This window comes from Vulpes lagopus, chromosome 1 (assembly GCF_018345385.1).
Source record: "Vulpes lagopus strain Blue_001 chromosome 1, ASM1834538v1, whole genome shotgun sequence".
Classification (NCBI taxonomy): domain Eukaryota; kingdom Metazoa; phylum Chordata; class Mammalia; order Carnivora; family Canidae; genus Vulpes; species Vulpes lagopus.
The window spans coordinates 62,830,111-62,848,060 of NC_054824.1; the positions used below are offsets into that span (position 1 = coordinate 62,830,111).

Below are 17,950 nucleotides of genomic sequence, written 5' to 3' on the forward strand. Positions count from 1 at the left end.
CCAGCCTGCGGGTGGAGGCTTGGGGGTGGTGGTAACTCAGACTCCACGCAGAGGTCCCTTGGCCTGACTGGGCTGGACCCTCTGAGATGCCCTGAGGAGGAACAGGGATTCACCCCAGACTCTGTGCAAGTGTCCAGAGGATTAGGGCAGGGGGAGACGGTGGCATGGACAGGGGTAAGGCAGAGAGATGAAGAAGGTAACAGATCGTGGTGGAAAGCAGCAGGAAGGGACAAGACAGTTCTGAGAAGTCAGCAAAGACTATTTCCAGATCTTGCCCTCTTTCCTATCCCACTCCCCACCATCACTCAATGTGGTTTTTGGCAAGTTCCAGCAGTTTGGTGATTTGCCGGAAGGGTGACGGATTCCAACTGGGTTGCCTTCTCCACACCCTCCCTTCGACCTCCCTGCTTCCCCCCAAGTACACACATTCTTTCTGGGGGGCCCTACCCTTGAGGAGGATGTGTTCGGAAGGGGCTGGAGATCCTGGAGGATGAAACTGGTGGGTGGCTGGCACTGGACACGGAGGTTGGCGGGGCCAGGAACCGGTGGGGCCCGAAGGACACGCCTCTGGTTTGACAGCTTAGGCTTCCTCCCTCCCCTCCCCTAACTGTCCAGAGTGCCCTTACCCCAGCAACACAGCGACCCCTTTCTGGACCCTGAGCCCACCAGTACGACACCGACACCACACCGAGTGGCAGGCACAACCCACCCGACAGCCCCAGCCCCAGTCGCTCCAGCCAGGCAGCACCCTCCCCACCGTGGAGACCGTGACACGCCCAGAAGGGCAGCTGGGCCTGCAGGCTGACGGGGGTGGGGACCCCCGCAGCAGGGACCCTCCGCATCCCTGAAAGAAATCTGATGAACACACCCTTGGAGGAGGGGCGGGACCGGCAAGAAGGAATTGTGGCTTTGGGACAAAGCAGAATGACCCACAGAACCTGGGTTGGGAGAAAATACCAGAGAACGAACGTGGAGGACAGTGGAAGAGGCAGGCAGGAGGAGCAGAGAGGTTGGCGGGGCCCACTCAAGCATTCCCAGAGAGCGCCCCTAGGGTTCCCCACTGTCCACCAGGCCTGCTGCCCTCGGCCCCCCAGAGCCATCTTTCCACTTTAGTGTCCTTCCCCCCTCACCTTGGTGACACACGCAGGGCCCGGTGAATAGAGGACGTTTAATATTTCTGTGCTGGTCAAACAGAACACAGGTGGGGAGTACACAGGGGAGGGGGCGGACGGCCCCCTGCCTCTTAGGAGGGGTGGCTTGTGAAGGGGTGTATGTGGGGAGGGGTTTCTTGGGAAATAGTCCAAGGAGTCTTCTCAGCAAAGGGGCCTGGCCTGGGGTATCATGAGCATCCAACATACCCAGTCCTCGGCCTAAGTTGGGGTCCCCCATAGGGGGTCTGTGGAGTCTCACTTTTTTTTTTCCAGCTCCTTTGCTGGAATCCACACTCCCAGCGTGATGGGGGGACTTGGTCCTAGTGAGGGGTCTGCAGAGCCCCCAGGAAGCAGCCCAGGGTTGGGACTCGGGCTCAAGGCCCACGGCCCGAGGAGATGGGAACCCCTTGGGATGCTGAGGGCAGCACATCTCCTTCCCTCTGCCCTCATTCCTTCCTCCAGGCTGGCCAACAGCAGAGCTGGGGTGAGCAGGGCCCCCAGCCTCTACTGAGTCCCAGGGTCCTCGGGGTGGGGTGGAGGAAGGGTGGAGAGAGGGTCTGGGCCACCAACAGACACTGTAAACTTTGGTTTAAAACAATAACTTAAGTGGAGGGAGGGCTTCCAGCCTGGGGCCAGGGTAGGGAGCAAGGAGGAGCAGGGGTGTGGGAGGCGACAAAGGAAGAAGCCAACAAAAAGTTTTGGTTTTTGCTTCCGGCATAAGAAAGGTCTTTGGTCATTGGTTTAACTGGGGGGTGGAGAGGGTCAGGGAGGGGTGCTGAGGGAGGGTGAGAGAGAACTACAATGGGGGACCTGTAGGCTGGGGGTGACCTGTTGGGTCACAGAAGCCACCTGCCCCTCAAGCCTGGTTTCTGCCTGGCCTTTGCTGTGACAGAGGCAGGATGTTCCTGGGTGGCACCAGCGTTGCCTGTGACGCCAGCTCCAGCCTCAAGGGCAGGGGGGCTCCCTTCAGCGGCTCCCCCTCCCTCCGTTAGTCCATCAGGCACAGACCTCTCTGTGAGGAGGCCGGCCCTGGGCCTCTTCCTCTGCTCCCCAGTGTGGGGCACCCAGGGAAGGGGGTAGCGGCTCAGCCCAGCCTGGGCTCTGTCTTAGGTCCAGGGCAGAGGCTGGAGCCAAGCAGCCTTGCTCCCACAGATCCCCACAGGGCACACAACTTGTCCCGCCCCAGCTGCAGCTTGCCAGTGGGCACAGCTGAGGGGGCTGGTGCTCTTGGGGCGGGGGTGGGGGTGGGGGGGGGGTGGTCTGAAACTTCAGCTCCCCCGGCCCTACAGCCTGGGCCAGGGTGGGAGCTGGGGGCAGCGGGGAGATTTTTTCACAGTACGGAAAAGGAGGAGGAAGGGAGCACAAATTAGGAAGGTGGGGGGCCTCTGGCTAGAAAACACTGCCAGAGCCAGGTGCGAGGGGCCCTGGGTTGGAGAGGGGTGGCTTAGCCCCGCCTGCGGGTCTCCATGGCGCTGAGGGGCCCTGTAGGGGAGAGCTGGTGGGGGAGGAGGGCCCTGCTGCTGCTGGTGGTTGGGGGAGGCGGTATTCAGATGTAGGGGAGGGTCTGAGAAAGGGTCTGGGCCCTCCGTGTCCTCTGCCGGTCCCAGACCAGGGGTTATGTGTCCCCTCGGGGGCGGGCCTGTCCCTGCCCCCCGAGCGTCTGTCAGTCAGGTCACATCGGGAGTCGCTGGCCCAGCCCCCCCATCTGAGTCCTGGAAGTGCCTTGAGGTTTGGGCGGGGCTGAGGAGTGGGGGTAGGTGGGGCCTGGGGTCCGGAGGGAGGGGTCTCACCCCTGCCCCGCCTGCCCCTAGAGGCCCTTAGGACAGTTCCTCTCCTGGCAGCTCCTCCTCAAGGTCCCTGTCTTCAGGAGGCCCCGCAGTGCTGGGGTTGGGGGGGCCCAGGGGCGGGCCTGGCCGCCTGTCTTCCTCTGCCTCGGCTGGCTCCTCTTTCACCTGCACCTGGTGGCTGTGACAGAAGGGATCATGTGGGTGCCCCAGGGGCTTTCCCCTGCCCGCCCCCAACATCCAGAAGGTCAGAGTGCAGTGGGGTGTCCCCAGCTTGCCTCCCCAGCTCATCCCTGAGCTACTGAGGCCTTAATTTTAGGTCTGATCTCCCCAGGAGCTTTTCTCTGAGGAAGGGGAAGGCTGGGATGGACGGAGGTTGCCTCTGGTCAGGAGGAGATGAAACAGTGGGAAAGGAGAAAGGAGAAGAGGAAGATGTCATTGTGGAAGGAGGGGAATGAAAGGGGGAGGAGGAGGAGAGTAAGAAGGGAGAGAGGAGGGAGAGGCGCCAGGAAAAAGGAGGGAGAGAGAGAGAAAGATCACCAGTCCTGGGAAGACAGGTATGTGTGTGTGGGGGGGGTATGAGTTGGGGATCCCACCTGCAGGGGCATTAGGGGGAGCACTGGGGGGGTCCAGGCCATGTGCTCACCTGTACTGGGACGGGGAGAGGCGAGGGGGGCTGCTGCTGCCATTGCTGGGCAGCGGCTCAACGGGGGCGCCCACTTCATCGTGGCTGAGGGGCAGGAGGCTGCTGGCGGAGCCCGGGTTCAGCATGCCAGGGCTGTTGAGGAGGGGGAAGCTGCTCTCGGCCAGGGCAGCCTGGAGGGCACAGGGTTGGCCCTGTCAGCCGGCTCCAGACAGTCAGGTATATCCCTGCCCCCACCCCCAGAGAACCCCCAGGGAGTCTATGTGCTGATCCTGAGAGCAGATCTATCTCAGGGACTCCCCAGCCCAGGCCTGGCCTTTCCAGCACGGCACACCCCCCCAAGGCCAGATCATGACCCTGACTGGCCTTCTCCCAGCTTTCCTGGGAGCTTGGGCCCAACCTATCCCTATCCCTTCCCAGGAGACAGAAGACCCCAGAACGACAAGCCAGGGAACACCATTGGTTATGCCAACCACCCTCCTTGCTCTCTGGACCGCCTGTAGCAGCAGAGGTGGGGGCTGAGCCCTGAGTCGGGTGGGGCAGAGGGCTGGGGTTTGGGCCACCCAGGGCGGCCTTCACCCTCCTGGCCCTCCTCTGACAGATGGGCCCTTGGCGGGGGGGGGGGGGGGGGGGGGGGGGGGGGGACAGGGGGCGAAGGTCAGTGTGTGGGGGCAGGAAAGCAAGGGGCTGGCTCCGGCCAGGGTGCACTCACCTGGTAGCTGGCATTAAGTGCTCCGTAACTGAGGCCCGAGATCATGTTCTTCACCAGGGTGGGGCTTCTGGAAGACAGAGAAGGCTGTGTTGGGTTCATTCATTCACTTGCTCCTCCTTCACGCCCTCAGCCTTACTAGGCCCTGCTCTGTGCCAGGGCCCATTCCATTCATGGTCCTAGGAGGCTGGAGCAGGGTCAGTGCTGTCTGCCAAGTCCCTGTGCACTCCATCTTACTCAACCCTCACGCTGACAGGGCACAGCACATATGGACAGCCCCCTCCACGCGTCCAGTGCTGGGGCTCTCAGGGGCTCTGGAGCAGGTGCAGTGTCTTGGAGCTGGCAAGTGGGAACGGGGATCCCTCCTCATGCCTGTCTTCACATCACGCTACTCCAGCGGGTTTTCTCTGCTGTCTAGATGTTCCAGGGTTCACCAGGTCCAAGCTAGAGCCCCAAGAGCCCTGTATCTGTAACATCCACACCATCTTGCCATCCCGAATTTTGGGACATCTAACAGCTGCGCATTCAGCAGGTCCTTGTGTGCTCTGCACCAGAGACTTTTGTGCACAGGAAAGTGTGCAGGAGTTGGGTCCTGTAAAGTAGTGGCTCAAGGCTGCCCCTCTTCCATAATGATTAATCCTTTATCCCCCATTTACAGACAATCTAAGAGAGGTGAAGGAACTGGCCCAAGGTCACACAGCCAGTGAGAAGCAGAGGTGCACTGGAACCCAGGTCTTCTGACCAAGTTGGTAAAGAGACATACCAGTGTTGTGACTAGTATGTGTGTATAGGGGGCACTCAGAAGGAGATGGCTTTCTTCCCTTTTCCAGGCCACCTTCCTATATACCCCCTACCAACCGCCTGGCAGAGAGAGGCTCTTTTCCCAGGAGAATCTTTGAGGGTAAACGGCACCCACAGAGGTACCCATCTAACTGTCTGACTTCTCTCCCTCCCAGCAGGCCTCTGGCACAAGCAGCACAGGCAAAGAAGGGCCACGTGTCAGGAGCACATGGGGTGGGTAAGAGACCCCTGGAAGCCAATGGGAGGTTTCCGTCCTCTCCCAACTTCCTCAGTTTCCACTGAAAATGCTGCTTGCTACAGCAGAACATAAAAGGTGGGAGTTCAGACACCCAGCTCTGCCAGGAATCTGCTGTGTGACCTCCCCCCCAGCCCCTTGCCCTCTCTGGGTCTCTTCTCCCTATAAAACAAAAAGGTGGGACCTGGGGACCTCAGAGATGAGCTCATCCTGTGAGGAGACAGGGTAGTATGGCTCTGGGGCTAGCAGCCACCTCACCAACGGCCATACTAGCTGGCATCCACCCGTGTTCCAGCTCTGGCCATGGCTACCCTCAGTCTCTGTGTCTCTCTGGTGGCAGGTCCCCCCCTCCCCCCAGCTCCTTCCCTCATTTAGACATAGGGACAGAATAAGACATAAACGTCCACCTGTCACTCTCCTGGGTTCCTGCACCCTTTTCTCCGCACCCCACCTCCGAAGTGGGAAGAACGGGGGTACACAGGGGTGTCCTGGTGAAAAATGGGGTGGGTGGCCCAGTCCATGCCCCAGGTGAGTGTCCCTGCTCAGGGCTGAGTCCACATACCCTGTCATCTTTGGCGGCCTCCGCTTCTGATACTCGCGTTCGTCCACAGTCCACACGGCGCCCTTGACGTTCTCCACACGCACGAAGCACTTGTGCAGGCTGAGATTGTGCCGCACAGCATTCTGGGGGTGGTGACAAGGTGCATGCTCTGAGCAGGTTTCTCCACCCTCTCCGGGCTCGGGCAGGTGCAAGGGGCAAAGCACCTGTCCCACCTGGTCCCACTTCCCCAGGCCCAGGGAGGCTGGGGCTGCCTCAGTGAGGAGTCCCAGCTGGGGTTGGGGCTGGCAGGCAGGCCTCTCTCCTGCCCACCACCCAGGACTGCAGGGTCTGTCAGGGTCTTCATTGCCACAACCCATTTTATGATCCGGTCCCCTTCTCCCTGCCATATTTTGGAAAACTCTGCCTACCAACTGAACACCACCTAGGTAGTAATAATTTGGTTCCCCCGGCAGCACTGATCAGACACATGTTGCTGTCACTTGGGGGCTCCTGGTCGCCATGAGCCTGCACTTGGGCCCTGGCACATCAGTGAGCCTGGGACCTGTTATCTCAGGTGCGTGCAAAATTTCTATGAGGCTTTGGAAGTTCTGGAAATAAATCAGGAACTCTCACTGCAAGCCTCTCCAGCCTCTAGGAGTATGGGAGCCATGGCTTTGAGAAGAGACAGCTTAAGAGCATGAGGTAGACAGCAGGCCTCTCATACATACTTGTTGAAATACACTGGGAGAAAGGAGAGCATGGATTTAATAGCTGTGAGGCAGGAAGAGGAAAGAAGAGAGAAGTCACCTTGTCGCTCCCACCTCCTTCTGGTGGAGTGACTTTAGGAATTGAGGCCATCTGAATTGTAGGACACTTGGCGGGTGGGGGGGAGCTTGGCCCCATTCCCCCCAGGGGGCCTAGATGAGGGCCCTAGCCCACCAACTCCTGCCAAGTCCCTCAGTCCTGTCCCTGTACTCTCCTCTCTCAGCTTCAGCCCCACCCCCCACCCCCCGCCATTCCTGTCCCTGTTACCTGTCCTCCCACAGTCTCCCCCGCCTTGTCCCCATCCTTGTCTCCTCTTTACATTTCTAAACGGGGAAGAAAGCCGGCAGGGCGGGCAGCCTATGCCCCTGGAGATCCCCTCTCCCTCTCTCCCTTCCAACTCTTGCCACTTGCAACTGGCCCGATTTCATTACCAATTTTAATTTGCCTCTAATTAAATCCTGTGTATTTTTCCGACTCGCTTGCTAATCCACGAGGGAGGCGGGCGGCTGGAGTGGAATCTCTTGGAGCGATAATTACAAAGGGCCTAATCACGCCGGGGCTCCTGCCTCGGAATAAATTTGCCCGCATTACGGGGCTCCGATCCTCCGCTTTGCAAATGAGAATGACCCCAATTTCCGAGGATGGCCTCACCGGGGCTTTTTTCCCTCATTTCGAAGCCTGATTCGTGATGAGAGACTAATTCGTTACGCTGAAACATTAACGGCAATTTAAGGGGTCTGGCGGGGGCTGCGTAAACAAAAGGACAGGCCCACAACACGGGCCCTGGGAGGGGATGGACACAGGAGGAGGGCTGGTGAGGACCATCGGCTTGGCAGATGGCAGCTCTGTCCCTGGATGAATGGCAGCTGGCCTGGCCCACACTGGCTCCCGACCCTGCTGCCCTGGTCTGAGGTGGACAGCATCTTGGAGTGTGGGCCAGAAGGGTGAAAGGAGGAGGACAAGAGGAAGAAGAGTTGAGAAGAGGGACCTCAAGGGGCAGATAAATGGGTGGTTGGTGGAAGGTGAACAGTCAGGTGTAGACAAGGATACATTTCCCAAGGAACGTGAATGAAGCTTGGCTGCAAAAATCCTGGAGGTCAAAGTGGAGCTCAAGCTGAGCTAGATCTGCTGTGCCACAGGGAGGGAGGGCACAGGCAGTGCTCCAAGTGGCGGAGGCAGCGGCAGAGCACCACCAACTGGGAAAGTCACCTGCTCATTCAGCTAGTGTTGAACTAGGACCCTATAGGAGGTGAGGGGAGGTGGACATGAACACCCAGGAGCAAGAGACACACCACTGGGATGACCCTGGCTACCAGGCAACCATGGACTGTAGCATAGAAGGTCAAAGGGGCTCGGCTAACCGGGGATTCAAGATGGTCATTGAGGGGTTTGTGCAAGTCACCCACACTAGCTCTTTCTGATTGCAAGAAAGGAGAGCAGGGTGATACAGTTAAGAGAGTATGGGAATGGAGGGTAGGTGGGTGAGTGGCACTCTGCCCCCAAGAAGGAGGCTGTCTTATGGGGAGCGAGGCTCTATATTCTCATCCCGACAGGTAGGGGATTAATCTGCATTATGAATACAAACATTAGATGAAAATTGTAATGATCCTTTATGTTTGTATAGGACTCTATCGTTTTTTTTAAAACCTGGTATGCAATCTGGTCTGGGGGTTGGAGACTGGACCAGGTGGTCCCAACAAGGCCCTGCGGGCTCAGGGAGAGGGCAGGACTGTGGTTGGCAGGAAATGACATCACTCACAGCCAATCAGAGCAGCTGTCCCAGCCTTGAAGCCTCTCTCCCCAGCTTTGGGAATTATGAAGGGCCGTGGAGCAGTCTCTCCTGCTGCAGTTAGCACATTTCAGGGCAGAGGAGAGGGGGCCCTATGCAGACTCCACCCCATCGGGCACTGGTGGTGGGGATGGGGCCTCAGTGACACTTGTTGAAAGCCAGCCGCGTTGCACGGCGGTAGCCGGTTTTGCTGCAGTTTCTGAGCTGGCCAGCAGGGGGACTCAAGAGCCAGGGATCCAATTAAAGTCCTGAGCTAAGTACTCCTTCCCAGGTGTCTAACCTTCCCCTCAGGGCGCCAACACTCCCTTCACTTTCCCTCCACCCCCACCCCCATTTAAATATCACTTTCCACTCTGCTGCACAAACCCTAATATTCTCACCCATCAGACAGACACATGGACACACACATCCCTCCCATCTTGGCTATGGGAGAACAAACGGCTGAGCGCCCCAGTCCACATCTCCGTGTCCCATTTTTGTAGGGTCCCTTCCTTCCCTGCCTGCGGTCTCCTGAGTAACATCTATGGCCGAAGGTGTTGAAATGACTAATTGGATGGAGACAATTATCTTCCTGCCGTCATGGCAGAGCTGGGGAGAGAGTGGGGGTGCCTGATGTTGTGTCCCTAAGCACAGTCCACAGGTCTTGTTTGGCCCATCCCTGTGTCTGTTCATCGCACCCCACAGCTTCCAAACATGCACCTTCAGCCAAGGTACCCAGACCCTTAGGGTCTCAAGAGGGTAACCCAGGCCTCCCTGACATGCTCGGGCATTACTGGCTCCCTGAGGTCCTACTTCATGGGGCTTATGGGGGAGCACTCCAGGGAAGAGGAGGATTTCTTCCCAGAAAGAAGGCAGCAGAGGCTGGAAAGAAGGGGCTATTAAGAGGCAGTTAAAGAACATCCCATAGCCCATGCTGAAATGGGGTGGAGGGGCCCATGGTGCAGCCCAGTACCCCTCTAAGGGGACTAAATGTTACGAAGCCTTGGTCTCAAAGGGATGTGGAAATGTCTGAGAGTGACTGGGGCCCCTGGACAAGGAGGAAGGAGCAGGCCTCACCTTCCAGGTGGCAGTGTTTCTCCGGAAATAGGCGAACATCCTGGTGAACCAGTTATAGATCTCATTCAGGGTCAGCTGCCTGTCGGGGGTTTCCAGAATGGCCTGTGGGCAAGAAAAGTGCAGAGGGACCCTCTGTCTGGGCTTTGAAGGGTCACAGGCCTGAGGTCTCTCCCTTCTGCCTGGCCCCTGACTCCCACCCTGAGAACAGAGGACACCCACTGCAGAGGCCTGTAGACAAGTGGACTGGTGGGTATTGTCGATGCCCCGAGGCAGGCAGGCTGCTTATGGCCCAGCCAGAGGCCAGAGGAAACGCAAGCCTCCAGGGCTCTGCACTTGTGTGAGGAGCAAATGAATTCCTTCACAAGAGAAACTGGCCTTAGAGGAGTCCCTGCCCGGGAATGGGCATGAAGCAGTACTCTCAGGAGGGAGAGGTCCACAGGGTGGGGGCTGTTTGCAATTTATCCTGATTTTGGCAAAGCGCACCCAAAGCATGAGACGGGGTATGTGCGCATGTATGGGAATACGTGTGAGGACATGTGTGCCTGTTCACGGAGATCAGAGCAAGAGGACAACTGTGTAAATGTATGTTCATATGAATGTGATGTGAGCATTAAGCACGTGTGTGTGAGAGGGTTGGGGGGGCGGGGAGAGAGGCAGCAACCGACAGTGATCATAAATCTATAGGAAAACAGTCTCTTGGGAGCATATGTACATGGGAATGAGAGGTTGAATGACACAGTGGGTGTGGGTCGCAAAAAACAGTGCGCATGCCCTCAGAGACACGTCTACATGAGCATCGCGTAGACTCAGATGGAACCTGTGTGAGAGGGTGTAAAGCTGGGAAGGAGAGCCATGTGCCAGCCTCCTCCAGTCCCAGGACCCTTGCGGAGGCTGGGACGCTGAGCTGGGGGTGCAGCCTGTGTGCCCTTCCCACCCACTCTACCTTCCATGCTCACCTGGCGGATGAGGGAGGCGTAGGTGAATGGGGGCCTGACATCGGCATTCTTGTAGAATTCATGATTCTGGGCCAGCTCTGGGGGAGATAGGCAGAGGATGAGGTAGCCAGATGGGGGGTCCAGCTTGGGGGGCAAATGACCCTCCTGGCAATTCTTACCTGAGGAGATGGGGGAGCAGAACTTATCACTGCTCCTCCGGCGGGCAGGGCCTCCACTGTGCAGGGAAGCAGAGCTGAGGCCAGGGGGCCGAAGGGGGGTGACAGGAGCAGCAGCCGAGGTGGGGGGGTGCACGAGACCATCTGGGAACGAGTCTGCTGCAGAGACGGTCACCTTGGAGAATGAGGAGGAGCCAGGGACCGGGTTCAACTGTGAGCAATGGGGAGGGTGCTGAGACCGGCGCCAAGGGTGGGGATCCCAGGGGTCCTGGGAGGGCCGCAGGGAGAGGGGAATCACTCACTGGCTGGCTGAAGGGCTTGGGCTCGGAGGGCCGCATGTGCAGATGAGCCATCATGGCCTGCAGCCTCTCACTCTCCTTGGCGAGCTGTGGAGAGGTGGGAGGTGGGCAGGGGCTGAGCCCTGGAGGTGTCCGGCCCTCCTTCTCCTCTACATCCCACCTTTCCCCACCCAGATACCCAACATAACCCCTCTTCCCCCCACCCCTCTCCTCGGCCTGGCCTATCAGTCCCTGGCTCCCTCTTGTCCCCTGCTCCTGGAAGGCCTCAGCTCTGCCCTGCCCCCTCACACCCTCAAGGCCAGGGCCTGGGGTTGCCTGCTCTGGGAAGCCCTCCCTGCTTCTCCTCCAGACTGTGCATCCCAGGCGCGAGCTCAGTAAGCTGCTGAGCTACAAGTCAGGGGCCTCCTTGCTAACAACACATGCCTTTTCTCTCCATCGAAGGGAGAGACTGTGGCTGAACAACACCCAAGTTCAGTGGCACTTATGTGTGAGGGTCCTCGCGCAATGAATGGAAACACAGGAATAGATGAATGATTCATTCACCCCCATTCATAAATTCAATAGGTCTTTCACAACTACCCTCTCATGGCAGGGCACTCTGCTAGGTACCAGAGAACTGGGTAAATGTTGTCCATCATGCTGCCTGATGGACTGTCCAGAGTACTGTGTGCTACGTAGTATAGACTCGGGAACCAGACTGCCTAGGTTCTGATCCCCACTCTGCCACCCACTGGGCTGAGTGACCAGAAGCCAAGTCACTTCACCTCTCTGGGCCTCAGTTTTCCATATCTGTAAAATGGGGATGATGATAATACCTGCTGTATTCGGCTGTTTAGAGGATTCCTTGAGTTAATATAGGGAAAGCGTTTAAGTCATCACCAAGCAAGTGCTCAACATGTTAGCTGCTGGTATTTTGATTGTTTTTATACGGATGCTGGTCTTCCGGGCCTCCCAGCAGATACACTCCCAACCTTGGTTTGCTCCTGAGAATCTAACTGCAATCACCTTGTGACCATGGCACTTAGGAGCAAGAAAGCACAAGATGACCCATCCCTGAGATCCTCAAAAACCTTCCTGGAAAGTCAGTGCTGAGGGGGTAGAGGTCTGGGGGTCCCCATGTCCCTCCCAAGCATGGTCAGAGCCGCACCTGGATCTCCAGCTGCTGTACCACCTGCATCTGCACCCGGCACTGGGCTGTGCTCCGGTCATCCAGGGCATGCTCTGTGTTGAGGTGTCTTCAGGGGAGGAGGGGGCAGAAAAGAGAGACTTGGCCCGACTTCGCCTGCTGCCACCACCCTCCCATCCTCTGCTCCCATCCCATGCTCCCATCTCCTGCCCACAGACTGAAGAGCAGACAGACCAAGAGATACAAAGGGAAAGAGGTGGGAGAAGAAAAAAACAGGGCAACAGGGCAACGGGAAGCCGCCTTCTCCGCCTTCTCGTCAGCCTCCTTTTGATGTCTTTGCTAAAATCCCAGCTACAGAGAGATCTAATTGCAAATGAACTAATTAAGTAAACCTCTGACGAAGCGTGAAAACAATTTGTTTGACCCTGATGCTGCAAGGGTCTGGGAGACAGCGGAGTTAATCAGTCAGTGACAGAGCCTGGCACGGCTGTGGCAGCTGGCCGCCTGCTGCCAGCCGCCTGGCCGCCTCCCACCCTGCCTGTCCACCGGTCTTCCGGCTTGTCACTAGGCCATCAGTCTCTGGCTGAGTCTGGGGGAAGCTGGGGAGGGCGGTGGGGGCATCCTGTCCTGCTCCTTACACTCTCACCCTGCAGGGCTCTGACAGCGAAGGGATGGGGTTTAGGAAGGCTGTTGGTTCCCTCCATATAGATGGGTAAGAGGGTGGGGGTGGGGATCAGGGAGCTGGTGGGGGCAGGGAAGGAGCTAGGCTAGGCGCCCCAGGGGTGAGGACAGCAGGACAGCTGGTGGCTGAAGGCCCAAGAAGGGGCAAGCTAGGTGGCAGGCTGGGGGGTAATGGGCCCTATGGAAAGGTTTTTGTTGGGGGGGCGTGCAGTGGAGAATTAGGGTGACACCTACTTGATAAACTGGCCCAGGTCTTCACACAGGGTCTCACAGCCTGGCCACTTACACTCTCCATGTCCGTAGAGGGGGTGGGAGCCTGGCGTCTCCTCATGGGAGGAGCTAGGAGAGCAAGAGGGAGGCAGTGGTCAGGGACCCTGAAGACCCCAACAGCCCTAGGTCCAGCTCACAGCTCGGCCTGGCCCTCCCATTGGTGACATTTCTTTCCCTAATATGGGATTCCCAGAGGCCAACAACAATTCTGTGTGCCCTGGGAGAGGGGTAAACTTCAGGGCCCTGAGCTCCACCTCCCTGCCCCCCCACCCAATCCCTCACCACAGGTGCCATCCCTCCCAGTCCAGAGCCTACCCAGCCCCCGGCCCCAGGTCCCAGGCACCTGTCTCTCCGAGGTGTGAGCACAGTGGGCTGTCCATTGGGCAGGGTGTGGTGGGAGAGGGGGGGTGAGACTTTAGGGGGAGCGGCAAACGAGGTAGCGGTGGTGGCTGAGCCGGTGAGGTCCAGCCCCTCCTGCTTGACGCTGTCCTCGGCAGGCTGCCCAGGGGCGCCCTCGCCCTTCCACAGCTGGGGCAGGTCCGTCGGGCACACGGCTGCTGCGGGAGAGAGAGTGGTGCGAGGCTGGCAGGGCCCCAGGAATCCACAGGGCCTCCCCTCTGGCCCTGGGGGGGGGGTGGAGGGTGCCCGCCCGGGGGCCGGGGCCAGGGGCGGGCCATCGGGCACTCACCTTGCGGGAGGGTCTGGAGGGGCCCTGAGGCTTGGCTGGGCTGCAGGCTGACCAGCCCCTGTCTCTGCAGGTTGAGCAGGTGCTGCTGCTGCAACTGTTGCATTTGCAGGAGCTGCTGCTGGAAGGCCAGCTGCTTGTTCCCCAGTGCCTGGTGGGGGGTGCGAGGGGGCGGGCAGAGAGGGGTGCCATCAGCCTCCGGCGTGCTGTCTGGCCCCCACCCTGCAGCCACCCCCTCCCAGGGCCTGTCGGCCCCCGGAGCTGTCGTAGTGGCCTCCGCGGCTGCAGCCTCTCTGCTCCCGGCCCAGCTTCCATAGGGCTGCATGCCTCCTCGCGGTAAACACACGCATGCACGCACGCGCGCGCGCAAACACACACAGCAGAGCCAGACGCGCAGCACGACGCCCTCCCTGCTCCCGCCCCCCTCCTTCCGCTGCCTCAGCGCCTCACACCGCAGCTGTGCTCGCCTGGAAAGGGGGGGGGCTCTCATCACAATGATCGATGAGCCTGTCAGAGTCGGGGGGCCCCTCCCGCCTGGCGGGCACCCTTCCCACATGCCCGGGTGCCCCCCTTCTGCACTGAGGAGGGGGCCTACCCCCTCCAGCTCCTCTCCTCTCCTCTCCTGCTTCTTAGATACAGAAAATCAAAGAGTCTGATGGGACTTTAAAAGATGAGCATCAGCTGGTCATCAGGACCCAGGCCCTGGGAAGAGTCACATCTCTACTGCTCAGGCGCACACTTGCTCGCTTGCTCACTGTAGGTCTGGAGCTCTGTTTGCTCCCGCTCTCTCTGTACCCCCTCCCACCCCACCCCCCCATTCAGTTCTTCACACAGGCACTGACAAGTCAGGCCGTCAGCAAGTCTTTGCTGAGCGCCAGGAGCTAAGCATGTCCTGGGTGCTCAGGAGGCAGGGACGTCTCTGCCTGCCTGCCCTGGGGGTGGGGTGGGGGGCTGGCTATTCAATAAAGCCTTCCTAGAGATAATGCTGGGAATGCAACAATGACAAGAGCTTGAGGGGGGAGGCTGAGGGCATTGGGAAATGACTGGGTGTCAGCAGGGAAGCCTTCTGGGAAGAGGCAACTCAGGACTTGGCTGTGGTTTGGCCAGCAGGAGGGAGGCACATGTCTGGGACATGGAGTTGGGGAGCCAAGGGGCTTGGTACAGAAGCTCAGCAGGCCCTGCAGTCCAGGTGAGGCAGGGGGTGTAGGCTGGGGAGTTCTCTGGAGGGGAAGGGCAAGATATTACATGCGGCAACAGGTTGGGGCAGGCCTGGGGGGAGCAGTGCAAGTGGTTTTGCTGAGGGGCTAGAGTGGAGGGCCGAGGTGCTAAGTCACTAAGAGACAAGTGGGCCGGAGAGGGCCCGACAACAAGGCAGCTGGTCATGAGCAAGGGCCACAGGACACATGTGTGCAGGGAACACAGGGCTCAGCCTGCCCACTCTCGTAATCGGATAATGCGAGGACCAAGTGGGCAGGAGGGCATCCCTGGTCTTATTTCCCCATGCCCCGCAATTCCCTCCCAGCACTTCTTGATTTGTCTCCTATTCCCGCAGGGCAATCCTCTCCTGGCCACTTTGGGACGCCCAGCCTCTGGCCAGGAGAGGGCTGGTACAACCGTCCTCTGAAGGTACAATCAGCCCTGCCCACGCCCCTTACCTCTTTGGGTTGCTGCTTTCCAGCCTGCTGTTGGGTGAGGAGCTGTAAGTGGAGCTGCTCCTGCTGCTTCTTATAGTATTCCTGCAGCTGGGTGGGATGTGGAGGGGGACAGGGGTGGGAGTGAGTTACCACTCGCAGGGGACTGCTGACCCCAGAGCAACCCCAGCCCTGCCCATTACTGGGCTCCTGGAGGCAGAAGTAGGGAGTCTCACTGGGGTGGTGAAACAGACATCCTGCAGGTCCCTTGTATGGGTGTGGAGAAGGGAGAGGGGGCTCCTGCCCCCCACAGCTCTGGGCCCTCCCTGCCTCTCAGTGGGTCTCCTGAATACTTCACAACAAGGTGCCAGCCTGTTCCAGTACTTTGCCTTTCCCTGGGGTTCGGATACAGAAGCAGGGCCAGCAAGAGGGGGATCATGGGGGTGCTGCTGTGGGAGAGGCCTGACCTCTGACCTCTCCCCAGCTGCCCTGGAGGAATGCAGATCAATCCAGCCTGAGCAGTCTCTCTGGTTTCTGCCACTTCTTTGGCCAGCAGTGATGTTGGCAGTAAACAGGGTGGGAGATGGGAGGCCAGATGGGAGGCCTACCCTGCCCCATCCTCCCCTCTTTGACTTCCCAGCTGCCCTGGGGCCACACTCACCTGCTGGAGCATGAGTGCTTGTTGCTGCTGGAGCAAGGCCTGCAGCTGTGGGGGTGACAGGATCTGCTGCATCTGCTGGGGGGTGAGCATCTGCGGTGACATCATGGCCACGGACACAGGCACCTGTGGGATTTGGCCCCATTAGCCTACTCACCTTGATCCCACCCACAGTACAGCAGCGTGGACTGGAGAGCAAATTCTGGCTCTGCCACCTACTAGGTGTGTGTCTTTGGACAAGTGACTTGTCTCCCTGTTCTCCATTTTCTTGTCTCTGAGGTGGAAGTAGCAGCAGTGCCTATTTCTTAGGGCTACCATGAGGATTAATGAGGTGACACTTAGAATAGAGCCTGGCACACAGAAAGTGCTCATGAGGGTTGGCTATTATTGCAGGATGCACCATTCTCAGAGCAGAAGAGTAGCCCCTAGTGACATCAGTCAGGAGAACCCATACCCATGCTTTGCAGGGTTTCTCCCCCAGTGATGGGGATGGGCAACACCTAGCCATTCCCAGTTCTTGCTCAGTCTGTTCTAGGTGCGCTATCTCCAGGGTGCACCTGGCCAGAAGGGCAATCTGTAGTCAGGGAAAGGATTCAAATAAGTGGTCTACATGCCATGAGGACCTGGACTTTGGCTCTGATCACAGACACATCACATACTCCAGCACACCAGTCTAGATGGCACACACAGAGGCCCAGAGCTGACCCAGGGAGTGCCGGCCTAGGTGTCTATAGGTGTAGTTAAGTCAAAGTGGGGTGGGAAGAACACCAGGCAGGGAGTCAGGAAGCAGGCTTTGGAATGAAGTTGCTGTGTGGCCTCCAGGCAAATTACCTGCTGTCTCTGGGGTGTTGGTTTCCTCAAACCTAAAACAGGAACTGAACTAAAGAGATGACTCCTTCCAGCAGGAACACACAGGATTCTCAGAGAGGAGCAGCTCTCTATCCCCTTGCCCTGGGTTAGGCCCCTGGAGGAGGCTCAGAGGACCTAGCTACCAGCACAAGGTTCCTGAAAAAGCAGTAACACCATTCTTTTCTCTGCCCCACCTCCCTGAAATCCCCCAGCTTGGGCAGTCAGAGCCAGGGAGGCCCGAGTCTTGTCCTGCTGTTTTGGCAGGACAGGTGCCCCGATGGGGCTCTCTGCCAGGCCCACCACTCTGAGCCAGGCTTGTCTCATCTCCCCTCCCACTGCCAAGCCCTAGAAGCGCCCCTGCCCGCCCCCCGCCCTGTTTCCCATACACAGTAGGCACTCACTGAGTGTTTGCTCCCCTGAGCTGAAATACCTTCCCTAGCAGATCAGAAGCCCCTCTGCCAGCCCAGGGATGGGGAGGGAGGTGTTTGGGCAGCCCAGCCAGGGAGGAGTACCCTGCAGGGACTTGTCCTGGGCAGGATGTGACAGGTTCTGTCCTCAGGAGACTTGTGGCCCCTGCCACCTCCCCCTAGCCTCATGGGTAGGGCAGGGGGGTAGGAGTTGGTTCCCTTCCAGATCCCTGGCAAGGGGCAGGACCCAGCCTCAAGCTACCAATTAGGGAATCCCCAGGCAGAGGAGCTGCAGGGGAAGTGTAGTGGATCCAGGGACATCGGGGAAGTCCCAGTGCCTCCCATTCTTATGTCCCACCCCAATAGCCAGTGGCTGAGCCCTAGCCCTTTATCCCAGCCAGCTCTGTGCCCACAGCCCTGGGAGGGGTATAGCCATGAATGCTCCTAGGGGCCTCCAAGGAGAAGCCTTAAGTGGCAGGGTTGGGAATCAAGCCCGGGTCTGTGAACTCGACAGCTCCTGGTGTTTCCACGTCCACACTGCCTTCCCTACCCCGGAGCGGATCTTGAGGTGGGTTAGGAAGCCTGTGTGGAAACTGAAGGATCCAGGGAGCTGAGGGGTCGATGGGGCTGGAGATCCAAAGGTCAAGCTCCCTTTTTACAACTGTGTATCTGGAGGAGACTCTAGAAAGCCACGCTGTGGGGTCTCCTGGTCCTCACTCTGGGAGGGGCCTGGGCTAGATGGCAGACCATGGCGCAGAC

At 58.8% G+C, this 17,950-nt stretch overlaps 1 protein-coding gene across 7 annotated transcripts in view; it reads right to left on the minus strand.

Moving 5' to 3' along the window:
- Positions 1 to 1,154: 1,154 nt before the first annotated feature.
- FOXP4 (forkhead box P4) overlaps positions 1,155 to 17,950 on the minus strand; it is a 53,525-nt gene continuing 36,729 nt past the window's right edge. For 3 of the 7 annotated variants that reach the window (XM_041762119.1, XM_041762125.1, XM_041762141.1), the window contains 14 exons: positions 15,939 to 16,061; positions 15,302 to 15,388; positions 13,650 to 13,797; positions 13,305 to 13,518; positions 12,926 to 13,030; positions 12,032 to 12,119; positions 10,888 to 10,971; positions 10,589 to 10,796; positions 10,431 to 10,507; positions 9,475 to 9,576; positions 5,886 to 6,007; positions 4,291 to 4,357; positions 3,582 to 3,751; positions 1,155 to 3,116 (listed from right to left, as the gene is read on the minus strand). In XM_041762119.1, the coding sequence (XP_041618053.1) occupies positions 2,969 to 3,116; positions 3,582 to 3,751; positions 4,291 to 4,357; positions 5,886 to 6,007; positions 9,475 to 9,576; positions 10,431 to 10,507; positions 10,589 to 10,796; positions 10,888 to 10,971; positions 12,032 to 12,119; positions 12,926 to 13,030; positions 13,305 to 13,518; positions 13,650 to 13,797; positions 15,302 to 15,388; positions 15,939 to 16,061 (1,743 nt within the window). In that variant the 3' untranslated portion in view covers positions 1,155 to 2,968. The remainder of the gene's footprint in view (positions 3,117 to 3,581; positions 3,752 to 4,290; positions 4,358 to 5,885; positions 6,008 to 9,474; positions 9,577 to 10,430; positions 10,508 to 10,588; positions 10,797 to 10,887; positions 10,972 to 12,031; positions 12,120 to 12,925; positions 13,031 to 13,304; positions 13,519 to 13,649; positions 13,798 to 15,301; positions 15,389 to 15,938; positions 16,062 to 17,950) is intronic. The other 4 variants (XM_041762150.1, XM_041762159.1, XM_041762132.1 and 1 more) reach the window with 3 other exon arrangements.